This window comes from Hyperolius riggenbachi, chromosome 5, assembly GCF_040937935.1.
Source record: "Hyperolius riggenbachi isolate aHypRig1 chromosome 5, aHypRig1.pri, whole genome shotgun sequence".
Lineage (NCBI taxonomy): Eukaryota > Metazoa > Chordata > Amphibia > Anura > Hyperoliidae > Hyperolius > Hyperolius riggenbachi.
This window is the reverse complement of record NC_090650.1, coordinates 334,217,534-334,240,640: the sequence shown is the minus strand read 5'-3', so window position 1 is coordinate 334,240,640 and position 23,107 is coordinate 334,217,534. Positions and strand designations below refer to the sequence as shown.

The 23,107-nt window shown below is 42.3% G+C and overlaps 1 protein-coding gene across 1 annotated transcript in view; it reads right to left on the bottom strand.

Moving 5' to 3' along the window:
• SPIDR (scaffold protein involved in DNA repair) overlaps positions 1–23,107 on the bottom strand; it is a 651,436-nt gene that overhangs the window by 455,989 nt on the left and 172,340 nt on the right. Inside the window, exon 6 of the mRNA XM_068237354.1 lies at positions 13,315–13,547. Coding sequence (XP_068093455.1) covers positions 13,315–13,547 — 233 coding nt within the window. The remainder of the gene's footprint in view (positions 1–13,314; positions 13,548–23,107) is intronic.

Sequence of the window (23,107 nt, the reverse complement as noted above, 5' to 3'; positions counted from 1 at the left end):
ATTTTTGCAAGCAATTGAAGGAGTAGCTGATTGACCTGCTGCCAGGAGTTCATTAAGAGGAAAAGGCAATGGATCTATGCGCAACCAGTTATGGATCACAAACGCTAGAAATTCCAGCGGTCTCTCTTTCAAATCGGAATGATTGAGAACATCAAATGCCCACTGGAATAATTCCCCTTTAAACAAAATATAACTTAGTTGGAGTGCCCAGGTTGAAACAGGAGTCGCTTGGAGATCAGGATTGGTCAGGAACCTGGCACATTCAGAGAAAAACTCATTTTCTGTTTCAGAGCTAAGTTCTTCAAATTTCTTAAAGGAACAGGAACCATAATTAACAGTGTCATACTTTCTGGGAATCCCCCCCACAATGGGGATTGGTAATGGGGTTTTCATAATGTAAGGCTTGGTGGTGTATTCTCCACAGTCAGCATGCAACGCATGAGCTGGCGTGGAGGAGGTACACACACTAGCACAAGGAAACAGGCTATCCCTAGTATAGTGGAGGGGAGGACTGACTCCAATAGGAGATTGTGGCGCACAGAGCCGGTGCAGATCTGACAGCCACAAACAATGCTTTCGTTATAACGTCTCAGCGCAAAGTAGCGCTAAGAGCATAAACCAGAACTGAGGAGATCAGGACAGATAGACAGAATGAACGCTTGCTAGCTAGCGGCTACTTAGCGACAGCAAGCGTCCAAAACCAGACAGACTGGAATGAGGCAGCCAATGCGATGCGGCGATGGCGTGCCTCACAAAGACAGGACAGGATAGTCAGAAAATAGCAGGATTAAGATAGATGAACGTAACACAGATAAATATACAATAAGTATGTTTTCCTAGCGTATTACAATTACAGCTATCAATGAAACTATTTAACATATGTATATATCGGCAATGAACCGATATATGACATAAGCAGGAACGCTGACTAGGATTGGAGTAATACAGGGAACAGGACTCAGAAGGATTCGCTATCTCTTCGCAGAGATGAACGCAATCCACAAACGGTAACAGAACAGGATTCAGAAGGATTCGTTATCTCTTCGCAGAGATGAACGCAATCCACAAACAGTAACAGAACAGGATTCAGAAGGATTCGTTATCTCTTCGCAGAGATGAACGCAATCCACAAACGGTAACAGGACAGGATTCAGAAGGATTCGTTATCTCCTCGCAGAGATGAACGCAATCCACAAACGGTAACAGAACAGGATTCAGAAGGATTCGTTATCTCTTCGCAGAGATGAACGCAATCCACAAACGGTACCAGGAGCAGGGTAACTACCTCAGCACGGGTGGTCACGGTACGCGCAACCTACCAAAACGTGCTGGAAAGCTGACTAACTGCACACAGGATATAAACAGTTCGTGTACGTATACATCAGCGACACTGATGTATCAACGTAACACAAATACAAGGAAAATAATAAACGTGCTGGTATGCATATATATTGGCAATGAACCAATATATGATGCAAAGACCAGCAAAGTATCTTTAGAACAAGAAACACGATCGAGGGCTGAAGCGACAGCAAGACTGGCTTACACTGAAGCTATGAAAACCCAAGCAAACCCTGCAGGAAGCAGATCTTTATACTGAGGTCATCCAATGGGAGCAGACATGCAGATTCCCACACAGGTGAATGATAATCAGTCACAAGCTGACAGCAGGGAAAGACAGACAAAGCTATGCAGCTTGCATGGAAATAGATCAGAACTGCCTGAGCTGCAGCACTACTACTTCCAGCAATAGCTGCTGCAGCAGCGATCATTACATGGATCCACTGGATCTGTTGCGATAAAGGGACTGCACTTCTGTGCTATGTCTATGGTTGAAACACATCCACCCCGGGCTTCAACCAGATACCAACAGACCATCAGAGCGGATAATACACTGTCTTCTCCCCCTGGCCATACATGGTCCAGCTGCAAGTGGGAACAAAGCCTTAAGGTGGACACACACCATACAATAAAATTATCCAATTTTATGGCAATTCGATAAAATGATTGGTTGTCCTGAAAAAAAATCAAACCTTTTTTTGTTCCATCATTCAAGAAATCTGAAGAATTTCCCGTTTTTATTTGATAAAAGAAGTTTGGGAGTGTTGGATTTTTCTGATTAATTTTGGGGGAGGACAGCGACGGGCCAGCGAGGCGGCGGATGCAGGGTCACAAGGCCGATTCCAGATCGATTTCAGCATGACACTGATCAGGAATTGACCTGTGGTGTATGGGCAGGCAACAGATCTCTCTCCGATCAGATTTAATTGATATATGTCTCTTGGTCGATCTGTCCATCTATCATCTGAGATAACACTGCGTACACAGGAAGGAAGAGGGCACTGCAGGGAACAGCGGCTATGGCTGACTGATAAGAAAATTTGAAAGGGAGTAAGATTATCTGAGGAATAGGATATCACAGAGATAAAGAAAAGGTGTGTATATCATTCTGGCTCAGGGGAGAGGATACAAATGCATTTTACTCTAAAAAATAAAAACTACTATAACCAGGAATTAGCAAATAGTTAGGCTTCTTGTTTATAAGTGCACATACTGACACCAGCCACCATACATTAGTCAGAAAATGCTAGATGGCAGTGCCAACCTCCAAACTACTACAATCATCTATCCTAGAGGTGCAGAGAGACATTGACTTATGTAGGACTGCTATACATATTTTGGGGGTTTTCTTCCACAAAAACGATTTTATGTCACTTAGCTATATATCAGATTTGGAAAACACATTAAAAAAAAAATGTCTGGTAAGTAAAACGATTTCAACATTAAATAAAAGCAACACTTTTCCACTATTTCTTTCATATTTGTGGATTACGAGGAATGCAAGCATAAATACCCAAACATAGGCTGAATCATTTTGAAAAGATGTTGAAAACATTTTTTTTCTTCTTCTTCTTTGAATCCATAGCTCAGTAAACAAAGTGCACCTTATTCATTTAGTGCGGGTTGTAGGGGCAGCAAGCCAGACCAGGATTTCCTTTGCCTGGCTGAGATCTCATACTTTTATCTGAAGAATCTAAAGACTTTTCCAGTCCATCCTGGAGATACAATTACTCTGCAATGTTATGGGTAAGACTGGATTATCCCTCCCTCCTAAGTATGTATAAGCCAAAAAGGAAAAAAAAAACAAAGCTCATTGCATAACGCATAATCAACATTTGCATATTCAAGTGGCTTCTTCAGCTCTGACTTCCTGCAGCGGCCAAGGCTTTAAACTTGGCACCTTGAGGTAAAGCGTCTGCTTTAATTCTGTCCTATTGCCGTACAAAACAAACAAAAAAGAAACCTAAAAAAAATAATAATAATCCTCAGTAATATTACAGTATAATCTCATTATAGTAAACTCCAAGGGACCAGGGAAAGTGGTTTATTATATTAGAAATTGTCCTAGAAAAGGCCCAGCATGCCCCGGTACACTCTCTGTTGCAAATGACCAACTCTGTCCTCCCATTAGAGGTACGGTACAAGCATTTACACATTAAATGGACTACAAGGTTAAGTATTTCTTAGGGCTGCAAACCCAGGCTGGACAATTTGCTGGTACAGTATCTAATTCTCTTAAAAATTGTAGGAGTCATGGAATAGAGGCAGCCACTCACTTTCTTTGAGTGGCTCCAATACCTCCACGGGCAGGACTTGCAGCATTTATCCTGCAGAACTTTCTGCTCACCAGTTGAGGCAATTATGAAGCCACTCTTCAAAATGCAGCCATGATAAGCAAGTGGTTTCAATACCTCTGCAGGCAGGACTTAGCACTCTCCGTTCCACTCTCCTTAGTTTTGCAGCAAGTAGTCCCACTCTGATCTGCACTACACGTGAAAGAAGCCTGTACTGCATCATCGCTAACAAACATACCCGTAAGTGTGTACAATCCTATGGAAGGAATGTGACGATATTTTTATCGGGGATTGCAAAGTGGAAGTGGTAACGCTGCATCCTCTTGTTAACGTTCACATTATTCCTCATTTTCCCCAGGCTGCCTTTTTGTACAGCACTGTATATCCAGCGCTGGAGCCATACTTGTCTTATAAATGTTATCAGACATCAGCTTACTTGCATCCAGTCTGAAGAGAGCAGCCCACCATGGGTTTCACGGTGACATGACTGACATGCACCACCCACTTTTTACTATATCCAGAGTGAGCATCCAGTAGGGGCCAAAAAACATGTTTACTATAACAGAAGTTTTATTATATCCAGGTTTACTACACCAGGCGTTGCTCCCATAGACTTATAATGGAGATTGAGCGGGACCTGGAGAGGTAGTTTACTATACCAGAGTTTATTATAACGAGATTATTCTGCAGCAGTAATGTTTGCTGCGGCACGCACCAAATGGTTGCTGACTTGCTGTGGCATATTAAGTGGTGATTTGGGGAGCATGTCATGAACCCTTTCTGTTCCACTGTGAATGCTATGACAATTGTTCTCATTTGTTCTCATTTTCAAAGCTACTCCTGCTCCCTAAAACCTGTCTTTGCTGATGAAATCCAGACAATCTGAAAACATTTTATAACTACTGCCCTACCAAGTGCTTTATAGGAAGCTGCCACTGAGCACAGAGCACACATTCATTATAACATAAAGCTATGGCCCAGTATGCTTACATATGTTTTAAATAAAGAGAGACTGACCTAAAAGTACAACCCAACCCCCCCCCCCCCCCCCCCCCCCCCTAAAAAAAGGAATAGGCAAACACTGTAACAGGTTAGCAAGGGTGTTACTGCAAGAGGTACTGAGAACAAGTAAATACAAAAACTGTCCAAGAGATCAGTAACCAAGTTCTATGCATTACCAGTCACCAATCACTTCCATACATTAACATTCAATGATTATCTGCCAGGGAAGCCTAGCATCTAATGTCTGAGGACACGCAGACTAGTCCTGCCACAGACACAATTAGATGCAAGCCATAGCAAGTGATGGAAAAGTGAGAAAAAATGATGGTAAGTGTACAGATTGGCATGTAAGATACATGGGACAATTGGTTTTCATTTTATCACTTTTCAGGAAGCATAAAGCACTTGTTCAATGAGACTTGAAGGTACCAATAAATTTGTCTAAGTACCTTATACAGCAGTTGTCTATCTTCACAACACACAAAGGAAGGCCTCCATCTATATGGATGCGCTATATGAGGGGATGAAGCAAAAGCCTCATGAACAATGATGAGATTGGTGTGTGCAGGTGAAGAAGTACCCAGCTACAGTTTGGCATCTGGGAGATATGGCTTCCCATCCACCAGCACTTTGTGTACTTTCAAATTTTGATAGTGGTGAAGTTGTTGGGGCTGCTGTGGGAGCCAACATCAACATACAGTAGCTGAATTTGTGAGTAGGAGTCCCCAATTCCAGCAGAACAATACTGAAGTGTCTATTGTAGAAGTATGAATTTCCGCTACCAGGAGGCTTTATTAGTTTGACATGTTTCCCACTGTTGCCCCCGTACAGTTGAGAAACTTGTGACATTGCGAGTACAGGGGAGACATTTCCTCCCCCCTCCTTTGGTCTGGCACTGACAGATATTAGGTCCTCACATCAGTCCAGATTATCTTGCAGGTCTACTTAGTGATCTTCAGTTCTGGCCCCTTGTCAATACGAACCAACAAGTGCATAGATGCATAAGACTATCCAGTCAGCATTAACCTAGAAAATTAAACCGGTTTACTTTATTTCTGTTTACTCTGGAGAAGTACAAACCAATGTAGTATAGTGTAGCATATGGAATATTTTATTTCAATAGAAAAGGAAGACCATTGTAGTGGAAAATATGCTTGTAAAAAAAAGCCCATACCGCCACACATAAACCCTGGCATTCTTTCACCTGACCCTAATGCCTAGAGCACTAGAATTTCTTATTTTTCTAGTAAGGCCTGCAAAACTCATTGGCCTCAATTTACTACGATCATGCTGGAGATAATAAGGCAAGAGAAAAACTTTCCACCACACAGTGAGAGAGTTAGCTTAACTCTTCATTCCTTAACTTACCTCCACTGTAGTCAAGTTACCGCCTCTGTAGTTATTTTCACATGCAGTTAATTAACAGCCTGTCTTTAACTTTAGAATTCTGGAGTTGTTTTAAAGATTGAGGCCCATAAGCTAATTCACTTTTTCACCTGAGTTTTCTCAAAGGTGAAATGTTCAAACTTGTCAATAAAATACCTTTTAAACCACCAACCACCAAACAAATACTCAAAATAATTTTGATAGTACTTTTTCATGTACTTTTTGGTACTTTTTCCACTGCAAAGTGCTAAAAAGTTATAAACGAAGATTGAAAATTATATACTGGGAGAAAAAGTGAATAGCATATGGCCCTGAAACGTTAAATGATTAGCATGTGATGCTCGGTGTAATGGGCGCACACGCAGCAAAAAGGGGACAGCGTGCTTCTGAGCCTGGCACTATGCGCCGGCCAGAAGCGAAGGGGGAAGGACATACTGCGCACACAGGGCGCAGTATGTTCGGGGCAGAGGTCAAGCAAGTCGCCGCACACCGGAGTGTATAGAGTATGAACAGCGGCAGACGGAGGGGGGCGGGAGGAAATGCAGGTATGCGCTCATCACCCCCTACACAGTGCGGCAATCAATTCTACCACAACCATTCGGTTGTGGTATCCTTTAACCTCCCTGGCGGTTAATTTTTTTTGCCAAATTGGCAAAAAAAACTTTTTTTTAAATTTTTTTTTTGTTTCATGTAAAGCTACCAGAGTGGTAGCTACATGAAACACCACTAGAGGGCGCATGTGTCCCTCTAGTGCGATCGTCGCCGGCATCTATAGCAAACAGGGGAACGCGTATACAACGCGTTCCCCTGTTTGGCTTCTCCTGTCGCCATGGCGACGATCGGGATGACGTCATGGACGTCAGCCGACGTCCTGACGTCAGACACCTCCGATCCAGCCCATAGCGCTGCCCGGAACTCATTGGTCCGGGCAGCGCAGGGCTCTGGCGGGGGGGGGGGGCCCTCTTTCGCCGCTGCGTGCGGCCGATCGCCGCAGAGCGGCGGCGATCAAGCTGTGCGCGCGGCTAGCAAAGTGCTGGCTGCGCGCACAGCAATTTACAGATTAAAAATCGCCCCACCAGGGGCTGAGATCTCCCCCTGCGCGGCATAGCCCGAGCTCAGCTCGGGCTTACCGCCAGGGAGGTTAAAGACAGAAGAGTTAACTTTAGGTTTGCCTGAGGTACAATGTTTCCTGAATACTACATGCCTTATCAACATGGTGATAACTCTTGAAACATTATTAAAGACAGGAGATAAGCTTAGTGAATTGAGGCCATTGACATTTAGTATCCAATTTAAATAACTCTCCTTCCTCTACCAAGATAAGATTGTTTAGGTCTTACTGCTTCCCAGCTTTTCACAATTCTTGGGGGGGGGCGCCTCCTCCCACCTGTCTGAGTTTATTCCCCCTAGCTAAGCGCCTCCCCTGTGATATTAGATCCAGCGGGTTTTTTTGTCTTTTTTTTCAGTACCTGCCATTTATCCTTTGACTCTCTAAGGGCTCGTTCACATTGCGTGCCATTCGCGTTGGCCATTTTTTGACAATTTTTCTTTCCGATTCCCGGCGATTACCTGTGCGCAGTTTTGTAAAAACGCTTTTCTAAGCGGTTTTGCAGAGCGATTGCATTTTTTTCACTTCTTGAGGTCAGTCAGGAAGTGAACTCTTTGATCCAGAAAAGAATAAATACAATGGGCTTGATTCACAAAGCGGTGCTAACCTACTTAGCACGTCTAAAGACTTTAGACGTGCTAATCAGGGTGCTAAGTAGGTTAATCAATTGAGAAATCCGATGCTAACCCACTTAGCACCCTGGTTAGCATGTCTAAAGACTTTAGACGTGCTAAGTACAAGTAGGTTAGCACCGCTTGTGAATCAAGCCCAATGTATTTATTCTTAAAAATGCTCACGCAATCGCTGCACAAAGTGATTTTGTGAGCGTTTGCGTTTTTCCTATACCTTCCATTGAGACAAAATCGCCTCAAAAATGGCCCATGCACCACTTTTCTGAGCGGAACAGAAACAATCCGCTTAGATGTAAACTTTCTCATAGAGAATCATTGCACAAGTGCTTTCAGGACGTTTTTGAAAATCACCAGAGCTTGAAAAATGTCAAAAACGCCAGTAGTGTGAACGAGCCCTTATACAGGATCCATGATCAACAGCAAAAGGTAAAAAAGAAAAATAAACCAAACATTTTGCTAAATAGCCAAACATCTCACAAATAATACCAGCACACTGCACTCACTCTACAATCCACAAACATGTATAGAGTAACGCTCCAATATAGTGTGAATGCAATCTCAGGAAGCATTAAAGAGACTCCGTAACAAAAATTGCATCCTGTTTTTTATCATCCTACAAGTTCCAAAAGCTATTCTAATGTGTTCTGACTTACTGCAGCACTTTGTACTATCACAGTCTCTGTAATAAATCAACTTATCTCTCTCTTGTCAGACTTGTCAGCCTGTCTGGAAGGCTGCCAAGTTCTTCAGTGTTGTGGTTCTGCTATGAACTCCCCCTTCCAGGCCCCTCTATGCACACTGCCTGTGTGTTATTTAGATTAGAGTAGCTTCTCTCTTATCTTTTACAAGCTGGATAAATCGTCCTCTGAGCTGGCTGGGCTTTCACATAGTGAGGAATTACAGACAAGGGCAAATCTGTTTGCAGGAAGAAACGAGCAGCCTGAAACTTCAGTGCATGAGAACAGGGGGAAAGAAACACACAAATGATCTCTTGAGATTCAAAAGGAAGGGTGTATACAGCCTGCTTGTGTATGGATGTATTTTCTATGTGTGGACATACTGTACATCAACCTACTTCCTGTTTTGGTGGCCATTTTGTTTGTTTATAAACAAACTTTTTAAAACTGTTTTTAACCACTTTTAATACGGCGGGGAGCGTCGAAATTGTGACAGAGGGTAATAGGAGATGTCCCCTAACGCACTGGTATGTTTACTTTTGTGTGATTTTAACAATACAGATTCTCTTTAAAGGCAGAGGATTAACACAACAGCCAGAAATTAAACATTTTCAAAAGGGAAATGGCAACAGTTTGTTCCGTTTCCTTCTTCATTCATATTTCTTTTAATGTTCTAGATTGTTTTTTGTCTAAATCCACATGTTATCCCAAGATCCATATATGAAAACATACTGTTTATACTATTTAATGGGCATTTAAACAGTTCTCTAAAGAAAGGTGGGCTAAAATGATTCAATAGAAATGTGAAAAGCTTAAATTACATGAAGACCTGTCACCTTTGGCATCACATTCGCTCATGGACAATAGTGAAGGTCATGTCTAGGAGAACTCATGGAAAAGCATGTGAACAATTTGGTCAGGTGATAGATATGCAAGTCTCTGATTTGCTAGTCATGCTCATGAGCTAAAGCAGGATATGATCACAGCAAATCAAGAGCTTTAAAAATTAATCAGCTGATCAAACAAATCACATGCTTCTCCATGTCTCCATGAGTTCTAGATGTGACCATTACTCATGGACAATACGCATGCCAAACCACCAGAGTAATTTAAAAACTGCTGTCTGTTTACCCAAGTTCCCTTAATTATATTCTGTTATATGAAATGTTGTATGAAATAATATTCTATTATATTCTGATTTAAAATCAACAGAGAAATCAGGACGGGGCAAATATTTCTCCACACCAACAAAAATAAACACAATAAAAGTGTGCCCGACAGCAGGAGAGTAGCTAACCAAAACCATATTTGGCAAATTACGGAACAGGCACAAGGTTTAACTAATTAAGTAAAGTTGTTTAAAATGTTCTTTTTATAATGAGAACTTGTTAGACTAAGAGCAGACAAATGTACCCAATGTCCTGCTTTAGTTTATCAATGGAAATTTGAGTACATAAACAGATACAGAACAATTTTAGTTTTAAGAACAAAATGTGAAAGGGAACAAAATGTACATTACAGGATTTCTAGATATTGCTCTAATGAATTGTATGCAGTATGAGCCCCTTTATCTAATGAATACAATAAGGGGACCAAGGGGTTAAAGAGGGAGACCCCACGTCTTTTTTTTTTTTTTTTTTTAATTTCCCACACTCTGAGCATTAAAAAAATAGAACGCGACAAAACCCCCGGCCCTGTCCCTCCTAATGTTAAGTGCCCCCCCCCCCCCTGGTGCCCCGTGCATGTTATACATTACCTGTCCACTTGTCCTCCACTGCTCCCGGCGCATTCCACTCTACATACACATGCGCCCCATGTGGTTTCCTAGAAAGGGCGTGCATATGAAGTCAGCTGTCATACACATGGTCACGTTACTAGGCAACCATATGGCACGTGTGTGTGAAGAATATAGTGCACTCGGAGCCAGGGGGACAAGCGCAGGCCGTAGACAGGTAATATATAACATGCACGGGGCACCAGGGGGACACTTAACATTAGGAGGGAAGCATGGGGCGGCGTCACATGGCCTATTTCAGATCGATTTCAGCATAAAATTGATTGGGAATCGTCCTGTGGTGTATGGGCAGCTGACAGCGCTCTCTCTTATCAGATTCGATTAAGAGAGATTTGTCTCTTGGTCGAATCTGCCCATCATCGCTAGATGTATGGCTACCTTAATCCCTACCATAGTCATAGGTGTTTGTATGTATCATGCAGTGTATGTAAGTCTAGGGCTAATTTAGGCGGTAGCCAATAAAATTATGTAAATCGGGGACAACCAGTGTACTTAAATGGCACTGTCCATTGGTGTAAATAAACCAATTCCAGCTTCACCCAAGGCATGCATACCCTGAACAGCAATGTTAGGCGAGATGAACAATACGACAAGTAGGTAAATAACAACTTAAACAGAACATCGAGTTTAACCATTACAGGACCTCTCCATGCCCATTGGCGTGGATGCGGTGGCAGCCTCAGGACCGCCTGGGCAGTCCTGGGGGCGTGTTCTGCAGGAGATTGCGCATTCCGATTGGATGATGGAGCTCCACTCTGTCATCAGCCTCCCAGTGGCGTTCGTCGCTAGGAGACTGTTAGACGGCGAATCCGCTGTCTATTTACTCCGTACAGCGCTGCGATCTAAGGCAGCGCTCTACTGGGGACAGCCGTGTGACACGGCTGCACCCCTGGCAGGCTCAGGGGTGATCTGCTGTCATAGGATGAAGCCTATGACAGCCGATCACAATGGTTGGCTGGCGGGGGGAGGGGGAGAGGGTGGTATACAAAAAAATGTGTTTTTATTAAAAAAAAGATATAAATATTTATTAAAAAGAAATAAACTGGGAGTGATCATAGCACACCAACAGAAAGCTCTGTTGGTGGGCAAAAAAAGGGGGTGGGGTGGGAGGGTGGAAATCACTTGTGTGCTGAGTTGTGTGGCTCTGCAGTGAAGCCTTAAAGCTGCAGTGGCCTATTTTGTAAAAAAAAAATAAAAAAATGGCCTAGTCTTTAGGGAGGTTTAAGCCCATGGTCCTGGTTATTTAAAAAAACATCAAGATAGAGAAAAGTGCAACCCTGCACACCACAGGGTACTGTATAAGCCTGGACATAGATTGAGTGCTCAAACAATGTGTCGTACAACTCCACCGCCTATAACCAGACCGATGAACAATAGATGTCGGCACACCAATGATATGAAAAACGCAGTTTATTACGATATACAAATCATTAATCCAATCTTTCGGAACAACCATGCGTCCCTTTATCAAGAAACTGAATTCAAACCAGTGTCAAATGGTCCAAAGTAACTGCACTCACCGACAGGTGATGCGCGTGGTCTCTAGAGCGCTAGTCGTCAGGAGACCATGCACATCACCTGTTGGCGAGATCTAAAAGGTTGGTTTAACAATTTGGATTAACGATTTATTTATCTTAATAAACAGCATGTTTAATTTCATTGGTGTGCTTACAGCTATTGTTCATTTATTTAAAAACGTATTTATTCTCCTCCTTTTCTTAAAAGCATGTTGCATATTTTTAAGAATGTTGTTGACATGTGACTTGATAGAGCACCTATATAAGCAGTTCGATACTGAAATATGGTTACATATATGGAAACACAATTTGAATAGGATATGCATGAATCAAGAAATGTTCCTATTATGACCAAACTGCATCTGTCTGTCTATCCAATGGTATTGGAAAACCATTTCTGGATACTTAAGAATTGGATACTGAAATAATTTCAGACAGCAATTCTAAAACAATCAACAGCTAGGAACAAAATTGGTCAGCATCCCTTCCTGGCATACGCGGAGTTTGTGAATTTCCCAAGGAAAAATAAATAGGAGTAGAAACTGAGACATATGATTCAAACTGCACCGACTGCCAAGAGTCAACTGCAACAGAAATAGCAAAGGAATGTTACTTATCTCCAAGAAAAAAAAGAGAAAGGAATTAGGTTACCAAAACAAACAAAAACACCTAAAAATAAAAAAAAAACATTCTGTTCCTTCAAAAGAATTTAATCCTGTAAACGTTAATAAATAGTCCTGCTATCTTTCCTAATACCATATGTACTCAAATAAAAACTGATTTTCTGATCAAAAACTGACCTCATATCAAATCTTAATTTATATTTTGAGCAATGCAGACTGTGCAGTGTAGAGTTCTCCCATCACAGGTCCCAAACACCACCCTGGTAATGTATTAATAGAGTACAAGAGCATCTACCCCTATGCGTCAGAAAACATTGTGGGAGAGCGATAAGACTAGCCAATTCCTGGTTGCAGTCAGCGGTTTTCCTTAGTTCGACCACTGCCTGCCTACATTCCCTAAATTCAATAACAATGGAAAGTGGGACCCAGTGCAAAGACAGATTACAGCGGCAGCAGTGGGAACCAAAAGACAGAGCTGTGTAACCTGGAGATGGAGGACACACAGGAAGTATGCAACCACGGGAACAGACCAGTCAGCTTCAGCAGGGGTGGGACATTTCAGATTCCTGCACTCTACTGTCATTGTCTTTTATGGGGATCTTAGTTGCCCTGGGTGACTGGAGAGCAATTTAAGGGGTTTGGAGAACAACACTGGTGGCAAGACTGGCTGAGACACGAGGGCACTGGTATTACCAAAAGGGAGCCATTGTGTCTGCAATAGTGGTGGTGCGAGAGTAAACATCCCCCAGTTTCAAATTGAGTAAGTAATTTTAATTGCCCTCTCTGTTAAAACTGGCAACTCTTATTATGCTAGTCTTGTCCATGTAACCATTTGGTAATAATACACCTGGAACTCCGTCTTTCCCTGAACTGGCCATAAAAAGATTTTAGCTTTTGTATGTTGTAAATACTTCCAGTTATCACTGCAAGTATACCAACCTGAGGAAGTGCTTTTTTTTCTTGGCAGAGTCCTCTGGTGTCTTGAAGGTTTTGTCCAGTTTCTTCTCTGGAGTTTGCAGAAGGATCTGTGCAGTTTTCAACCAATCACTAGCAGATCTCCCCCCAGAAGGAAGAACATTTTCCTCGGTGACTGGAATGTCCCGTTCCTCAGTTGGTACACAGGGTTCCTCTACTGGCTCATCAGAAGAAGAATACTCCACAATATCCACAACCTAGACAATGAAACATATAACGGTAATGTCCAGTGTCAGAAGCATCAACAATTTAAAGGCAGCTACATTTTAAAGCTCTTTGCAGCCAGCGTCAGTTAGTCATGAAATTTAAAAAAAAAAAAAAAAACATCAGCAGTTTGCTTAAATATTTTTTCCTTGTGTAAGGAAAATTGACTATTTCTGTAATCTACTATGTATATCATGATGCAATTTTGTAGAATAACATTTTTTTTGTATAATAGAAATTAAATAGACAAAAAAAATCACAACAAAACACTGAAAACCATTTATCAGATAGCAAGCATCTTTGTAAACCTTTACTTTTCCTACATTGGAGGCTGGCATGCCAACACACTAGTATGAAAGTATTTGGACAACCTACTTGGTAGCCCTCACCAGAATGGCATTAAAATAAAAGGCATCCTAAAAGGCATCCTACAGAACCTGTGACCAGGTAAAGGCATTGGGGTTTGACACAGTTGCTATAACTAACTTTCTACGCTATATAGCAAACCAATAAATTGCATTCTGCAGTACATAAAAAATGATACACATACTGTACATTAGAGATCAGAAGGACTCCAAATTGCTCAATGCATTTATGTTTAATTCCAAATGGAAGGTATAAGAAAATAAAAAAGTACAGTAAAGTAAAGAAAAGATAAAGAAAAAGTTCCACTAGTGAAACCAGTCAGGTTAGAGTTTCTTCCCCCTTGATTGGTGCACAGGAGAAGAGCAAGTGCAGCATGCATCTTAAATGAGGAGAGGAGCATTGGAGGACAGAGATCCAGGATGGACAACACTTCCTGCAGCAGCAAGATGGATGCAGAAACCAAAAGAAAAATCACAAGAGAAGTATGTTTTTTTGTAACAAACATTACTTTCAGTGTCAGACACAAAGTAATGTGACCAAAGGCCATATAAATCCACTTTAAAGTTGATACATATTTTAAGCCATAATGGAAACTGCCTGTTTGTGAATGGTTATCTCCGAGTCACCACTGACAACAAGTTTCCGGATCAGGTGTTCTGAAAGGGCCAGTGCACACCAAAACCGCAGGTTTTCTAAACATGCCTAGCATATCATTTCTGGAGCATTTTTGTGTAGCATATTACAAATGTTGTTACAGTAAAAGCTGTTACTGAACAGCTTCTGTAACAAAAACGCCTGGAAAACCGCTCTGATCTACCGTTTTTCAGAGTGGTTTGAGCTTTTGCTATACTTTACATTGAGGCAGAAACGCTTCTGCAAACCGCAAAAGTGCTGCAGGACCCATGTTTGTGGTTTGCTAAAAACCTCAAACTGCTGGTGTGCACCATCCCATTGAAATACATTAGCCAAGCGTTTTCCAAGGCAGAAGCGGTTTGCCGATCGCTTCAAAAACCGCTCGGTGTGCACCAGGCCTAGCAGCATGGACTGCTATCTACTTTAGCTGCATGCTTGCTGCAGGTGTGTGACAAACTACTGCAGCCAACGCATCAGCAGAACATGAAGTACTGCAAGCAATCTCAGGTTTAATAATATCTCAGTACAGGTTCAGTTCTACAGGTGGCCTGCTTTAAATAGACTCTGTAACAAAATTTTCAGCCTTAGTTCTTCTATCCTATAAGTTCCTATGCCTGTTCTAATCTGCTCTGGCTTACTGCAGTCTTTCCTAACTGCACTGTCTCTGTAATAAATCAATGTATCTTTCCTCTGTCCTGTTTGTCGGGCTAAAGCTTGATTGTGTGGAATGTGCAGGGCTGCTTGTGATTGGTAGAAGCGATACACACCCTCTGCAGGCCCCCTGCATACTCTGAGTGACTCACACACTATGCTTAGCTGAGCCTATTAGAAGCTGGTTAGTTTGTTTGTAAACACTGCCTAAAACTGGTAATTACAAGCCAGGATTGCAGCAGAGAGTGGCAGAAACAGCACAGAGGGGCACAGGAGAAAATAATGAATAGAATGGTATGCTTTTTATTGTAAGAATATTAGAGTACAGATTCTCTTTAAAACTGCACTAGACAGATACCAGAGGATGGTAAAGCACACAATCTAAAAATAGAGGTCTACCCTATATTTTGGGGCAGCCATCAGCACATTTTGTATACCATTTTTACTGGAAAAAGAGCCACAATGTCCTCAGTCTATTTTCCATCTCATTAAACTATTCTAAATTTAAGTTAATGTTGCAATCTTTTTAACCTTTTTTTTAATATGTTTAATGTCAACATATAGGAATGCTGAGCTCCGTTTCCGCAGACATTCCATGAAAGAATGTAGAGCCTTGGAGACTCGGCTATCACTGGAGTCAGGACACATTTACTGCACTGAACTAGACCCGCACAGATGTTAGCACTTCCAACACATAACCTATTTTCCCCATTTAAGGAAGAACAAATTATACAGTGGTACTGGGTGGAAGCGCATATTTGTATTATTCACCACCAGAACATGACACATTTATTGCACGGTTATGAAACAGATCACTCATTTTTTGTGATCAGGTGAAAACCTGTAAAAGAACAGGGGAACATTCAGCGAGCCAAAACTGCACAAAGCAGCCTTTATACAAGGGCCAATCAACATATTACCTTTAGTCATTAGATATTTTGACAGCTTCAATTATTTATCAAGCTCCTCTGTTTCCATGGGCAATATTAAATTTCACTTTCATTTCCAGAACACAGTCATTAGTTATGCAGTGCCGTGTAAATGACATTGCGGCAGATCACTATGATGAAAACTTTGCAAAAGAAACAATCAGAAAACAATTGGTTTCCGTTTGAAGTGTATCGGTCTATTTAAAGGCATATTTATCGAAATCCAAGATTAACCACTTCACCCCAAAGCGGATTTTTACCCTAATGGAAAAAAGCGATTTTCACTGCTCTTTCCTTTCATTTGCCAATAGCTTAATCACTACTAATCACAACGAAATGATCTATATTTTGTTTTTTTTTCACCACCAATTAGGCTTTTTGGGGTTGATATTTGTTTTCAGTAATTTCTTCATTTTCTATGCATTTTAAAGGGAAAAACAAGGAACAAATGAAAAAAATACACTATTTCTCCAATTTCATTCACATAGTTTTAATATAAACACTGCTACTGTACTTAAAACCAATACATTTTATCTGCCTATTTGTCCTGGTTATTACAACATTTGAATTACCGTAGGTCTCTAGTACAAAGTATGGTGACAATTTATTATTTGGAAATAAAGGTGTATTTTTTTCTATTTTTTTCTCACTAATTTCACATGCACAGGAACGCACATCCACGCGCACAGCGGCAGCAACACTGTTTGACTTATAAAAACGTCCTGGAGCTATTAGGAGGTTCTAGCAGGACTTTTTTTTATAAGTCTGGTTGTCATGAAGTGGTTAAAGCAAATCTGTACATTTAAAATGGAGAAAAATCAGATAATTATCTTGGTAGAGGAAAGCCTTTGGATCCTGCAGACTATTGCTACTCACGCCAGGATCATCTGAAAGTTTCCAGCCATGATCCTGTACATGGACGAGCATGGGTGCGGGAGGGCTTACCCTGCTCAGTAGCACAGAGCTGTTCGTGCTCAGTGAAAAAAGCTGAGACATGCTCGTTTACGGACAGGATCGCATCCGCACGCACCTCTACAAAGTGCCTTTGTCAACAGAGGTTGGGGGGAACCAAGCACTGGACTGGTGATGTAGAGGGGGGGGGGGCAACCCAGCACTAGAATGGTGATGTAGAGGGGGGCGACCCAGCACTTGAACGGTGAAAGAAGGGGGAGGGCGACGCAGCACTGGAATGGGGATGTAGAGGGAGGAGGCGACCCAGGGCTGGAAGGGTGATGGGGAGAGGGGTGACCCAGCACTGGAACGGTGATGGGGGAGGGGGGTGACCCAGCACTGGAACGTTGATGTGGAAGGTTTATCCAGAGGCTTCCATCTACTGAGGTAAGTACCCATTTTGGGCACTTTTTTTTCTTTACGGGTTCACTGAAACAATCAGCTAGCAAGTGTGGTCATCTGAACACAGGTGACTGATGTGGAAAATGTATCTGTAGAAATATATACAATGGTGCTTGAAGGATTAAGCCCTTTACATTTTTTTTGAGATTTTTGTTTTCAAAAGTTTTATAAATTTTTATTTTTTCATTAAAAACAACAACACGCAATGACAATTGCCATGGACAGAAGTTATCAATGAAAAGATAGCATGTTTACACAGCAACTCATGAACAGTAAAAATAGCATAAACAGGTCCACAAATTTAAGCCATATTTATTTTTCTTTTAACCTCTTTTTTTATTTTTTTATTTGTTAAATCATGTAGCGAGCCCAGGGCTCGCTACATGATAGCCGTTGAGCGGCGGCATCCCCACACCCACTCCGATCGCCTACGACAATCAGAGTAAGCAGGAAATCCCGTTCAGAACGGGATTTCCTGCAGGGCTTCCCCGGTCGCCATGGCGACGGGGCGGGATGACGTCACTGGCGTCATGGACGTCACAGGGAATCCCGATCCGCCCCTCAGCGCTGCCTGGCACTGATTGGCCAGGCCGCGCAGGGGTCTGGGGGGCGGTTCGGTGCGGTGGGTAGCGGCGAATCGGCGGGTAGCGGCAGCGATCGCGTACTACACGCAGCTAGCAAAGTGGTAGCTGCGTGTAGCAGAAAAAAAAATTATGCAAATCAGCCCAGCGGGGCGTGATCAATCATCCTGCGCAGGTAACCCCGAGCTGAGCTCGGGATAACCGGCAAGGAGGTTAAACAATGTGAATTGCCTGGCAGCTCTGCTCATATCTGCCTCTGATACTCTATGCTACGTACACACTTGAGATAAAAGTCTTTGGAAAAGGCAAGATCACAGACCAATCTTACCTCCTTCCTTGTAGTATGAGAGCCGTACCCTACACAGTCTATTCTATGGAGCTGAACAGAAATATGCTGTACACATGCACCAGATCAATTCCTGCAAAATGCATTCATAGCATATGATATACACACCTTATTTAACAGACATTCATCTGCAGATCTGAAGAACCATCCTGGTGGATCTGATCTGCAGATGATTGTCTGTTAAACAAGGTGTGTATAAGATCTGCAGATATCATTGGCTATGAATGCATTTTGCAGGCACGGATCTTTTGCAGGAACTGATCTTTTGCAGTAACTGATGTTTTGAATGTGTACAGCATCTTTGTGTGCAGCATCTTGCAAAGATTTCTATCTGCTGGGCAGTTCAGCTTCATAGAATAGACTGTAGAGTATGGCTCTCATACTACATGGAAGGTGGTAAAATTGGTCTAAGATCTTTCATTTATCTTTCAAGTGTGTACACTCCATAAGGCTCCGTACACATATCCAATTTTTATCTGCAGATGATTGGCCAATTTCACCACTGCCATGTAGTATGAAGGCCATCACATATTAAATACTATGAACAGACTGTGTAGGTATGCTCTCATACTACAAGGCAGTGGTAAAATTGGTCAGTCATCTTCAGATAAAAATTGGATGTGTGTACGCACCTTTAGCTATACACCCCTGACAAGCACGCAAATCAGATGCATCTGACAAGATTAGCTGCATACTTTGTTTTAAGTGTGTGATTCAAACACTACTGATGCCAGGAAGATCAGCAGGAAAGCCAGGCAACTGGCATTGTTTAAAAGAAAATAAATATGGTAGCCTCCATATATCTCTTGCTTCAGGTTCCCTCCAGAGGCGTCCAGTCCTGAAAGGGTTAACATCCATCCAGAGAGTTCTCTGCCATGAGGTGCCCTGTTGAACTTCCAGTGACCAGTATGACAAAATGTGAGAACAATATCACCAAATTTAACACCCCTCCTCCCTATTCACACCTGAGACCTCATAACAGTCAGGGCCTGAGCCCACTAACGCAGTTGTGCGCAGTTGTATGAGATACTGTACATACTCAAAATAATAGTGCTGTAAGCAGTGTGCGGGTGCTGCCGCTGACTAAATTCACATACAGTATTACAATGTACAGTATGTGAAGTAATGGATATTTTATTCTTTTGTTTTCCCTATTCAGGTACAGTGGAGAAATGTGTGTGTTGTATAAAATAAGTAAGAAACACTAATATCTAGATAGCATAATGCGTACTCCTCCCATGAAACCTTGCTGTCCTCTAACCTTGTCACCTCCTCTCACTTTCCTTTCGCTTTCAGTACTTCTCAGAAAAAACACCTCTCCTTTGGAACTCTCTTCCACAGCTCTGTCCATCATGCCTGGATACCTTCAAATCAAGCTTATAATTTGTCATAGCCAGATGTTGAGGCTCACTTCCTTATCCACTAGCGCCTTGCAGTTGGCTGATGGTGTAATGGTTAAGGGCTCTGCCTCTGACACAGGAGACCAGGGTTCGAATCTCGGCTCTGCCTGTTCAGTAAGCCAGCACTAATTCAGTAGGAGACCTTTGGCAAGTCTCCCTTACACTGCTACTGCCAATAGAGCGCGCCCTAGTGGCTGCTGCTCTGCTCTGGCGCTTTGAGTCCGCAAGGAGAAAAGTGCAATATAAATGTTATTTGTCTTGTCTTGTCTTGATTCCTCAACTAGCATCTACACCCCACTACCCTCTAGATTAGAAACTAGGAAGAAAGTTCCACACGATGTCTGAAAACTATAAACTCCAACTTTATTGATAAAGGTAAAATTCGTACAGCCAGGCAGCTGACATATTTCAAACACACTGGTCCATAAAGAGAACCTGAGGTGGTTTCTAAGAATGATATCCGCATACAGAGCCTGGGTCTGCCTATATTGCCCAGCCTCTGTTGCTATCTCAAGCCCCCCTAAGTTCCCCCTGCGCTCTGCTAAGCCCCCATAAATTACAGCCACGCTGTCGACACGCAGCGGGCTGTGTTTACCTATGTAGTGTCACTCTCGCCGCTCCCCCCGCCTCCTGCATAGCTCCGGTCCCCGCCTGTGTCCTTTCCCTCCAATCAGCGGGGAGGGAAGAGACGCGGGCGGGGACCGGAGCTATGCAGGAGGTGGGGGGAGCGCCGAGACTGACACTACATAGGTAAACACAGCCCGCTGCGACACGCTGCGTGTCGACAGCGCGGCTGTGATTTATGGGGCATAGCAGAGCGCAGGGGGAACTTAGGGGGGATTGAGATAGCAACAGAGGCTGGGCAATATAGGCAGACCCAGCCTCTGTATGCGGATAGCATTGTCAGAACCCACCTCGGGTTCTCTTTAATCATAGCACTACCCTCTAGATTTTAAACTTGCAAGGGCAGGGGCCTTCTCCCCAAGGGTTTACGGTTTCTGATGTACTTTATCAAATGGACATTTACTATATTGCTGATGCTTTAAGGTCTTGTTCACATCAATTAGCGCAGATGGCTGTGCGATCGAAACGCAATGCGTATCATTGCACAAGCGTTGTGTGCGATTTTGAAAATAGCCTGCGCTTGAATAAAGGCAGAAAATGCCGTAGATATGTGATGTCAGTAAGCAACTGTGGTTTCCCATAATGCATCACTTACAAATATGCAAATGATCTATGCTCCTGGATGCAACGATGCACATCCAGAACCGCTGGTGTATAGTGAGCCTCTCCCTCTGTATTTTGTATCTTGGTGTAAACCATTGTCTGTATTATTTTGTACCTCATGCTTGTTTCTTACTTTGTACAGCGCTACGGAATATGTTGGCGCTTTATAAATCAATGATAATAACTATTTACTAAATTTGTTCCAATGTCCTCCTACCCTCTAGCAGAGATGTTCATGGACCACCAAAAAGACTACTCACCTACCGCTAATGATCAATGCAGAGGCTGTGGAGAGAGTTTCCAGCTTCAAATTTTTGGGAGTCACCATCGCAGAGAACCTGTCCTGGGCTGACAATGCTTTAGCACTAACTGGAAAAGCACAACAACGCCTCTACTTTCTGAGAAAACTAAGGAGCGCTAACCTCCCACAGAAGCTGCTGGTTAATTTCTACAGATGCACTATAGAAAGCGTTCTGACCAATTGCATGACGGCCTGGTACAACAGCTGCACGAAGGCTACTAGAGAAGCCCTGCAGCGAGTTGTTAAAACAGCAGAAGCCATTATTGGCACTGAACTACCATCACTGGAACTTTTGTATAATACTCGCAGCTTGAGAAGGGCCAAAAACATTATCAAAGACAACACTCACCCTGGAAATGCCTTGTTTGAGCTCCTTCCATCAGGTAAACGTTTTAGATCAACCCGCACAAACACAGACTGAAAGACAGCTTTTTCCCATCCGCCATAAACTTGATAAACTCTGAATCCTCTCTGAAATAATTAACACTGTGTACAAATTGTTTAAACATCTGTAATACCTGGCATACTTGTATAATTTCTTCTCTTCCTTGTTACTATCACTATGTTCCCTATATGCACCGTGGGGTTGTCATGAAAAGTAATTTCGTTGTGTTACACAATGACAATAAAGTGAATTGAATAATGACATCTGTTACACAGGGAGTGTACATGGGATTTACATATCTTCCCCTGTACATGGGATTTACACATCTGCCAATGTGTGGCCTGCATAAGATTACAGTTCCAGAGAAAGCATTGTAATATTTACACTAGACAATTTTTATGTGCTTTGTGTCAAGTGCTTCTATTTAAGTCCATCATCCAGTAAGTAGGTGAACAATGAACAGGTTGAGCAACTTAGATGTGGCGTGGAAATTCCCAGGTTATCAGGTTTGGTTCAAGCAATGGAATAAAGTGTTTGCATTACGAAGCATGTGTAAAATGCAGCCGTCTCCACCCTTTGTTAGTTTATGTTTCCAGCTTCTTTCAGATATGCTATACAGCTCCTTACTGCAATACGCATGGGGCAGACAAGTCACTTTTTCCATTATAAATTCCTCTGTAAATGACCCTGCATGAGGTGACACACTGATAAAATGATCATAGGTTAATCTTGCCACTTATGAAGCATTTGGCACAGATACATTCTGTTTCCTATATCCTGGACAGCAGCTCCTGCTTGTTTTGTTAATTTTTTTTTTTAATAGTGTTGACAAAAATATTACAAAACTACAGAAAAAAATGAACCACTTAAAGTGAACTGTGAACTGCAGAAATAATCGTATGACCATGGTACAGACATCCAATGTGTGTCTGTGTAATTATAACTATAACTTGAGCATAAAATAGCATTCATGTGCACACCCATCTGCAGATGTCTGTTAGCCACACATAGCAATGCACGTACATTACATTTTGCTTGCACACAGGAGGCAGACAGCCGCATACACGCAAAAAGGGCACCTCAAATATTGGGTAGTAGAATATCAGTAGATTAACCAATATTCTCCTACTATGAAGTGCAAATCACGATTGTAAAATATAGGTAAATTATACTGATATATTACTATAGTTAAACCTAACTCCTGTTCCCTCCCTCTAGCTATCTATGCCTAACCCTGTTCCCTCCATCTAGTGCCATTTCACTGACAGGCACTTATCACCAATTGGAGGAAAAGAATGGCTGCTACAGCCTATGACATCTGCACTTTATGATCAGAACAAACACCACCACTACTACTACTACTACCAACTACCGGCTGTCA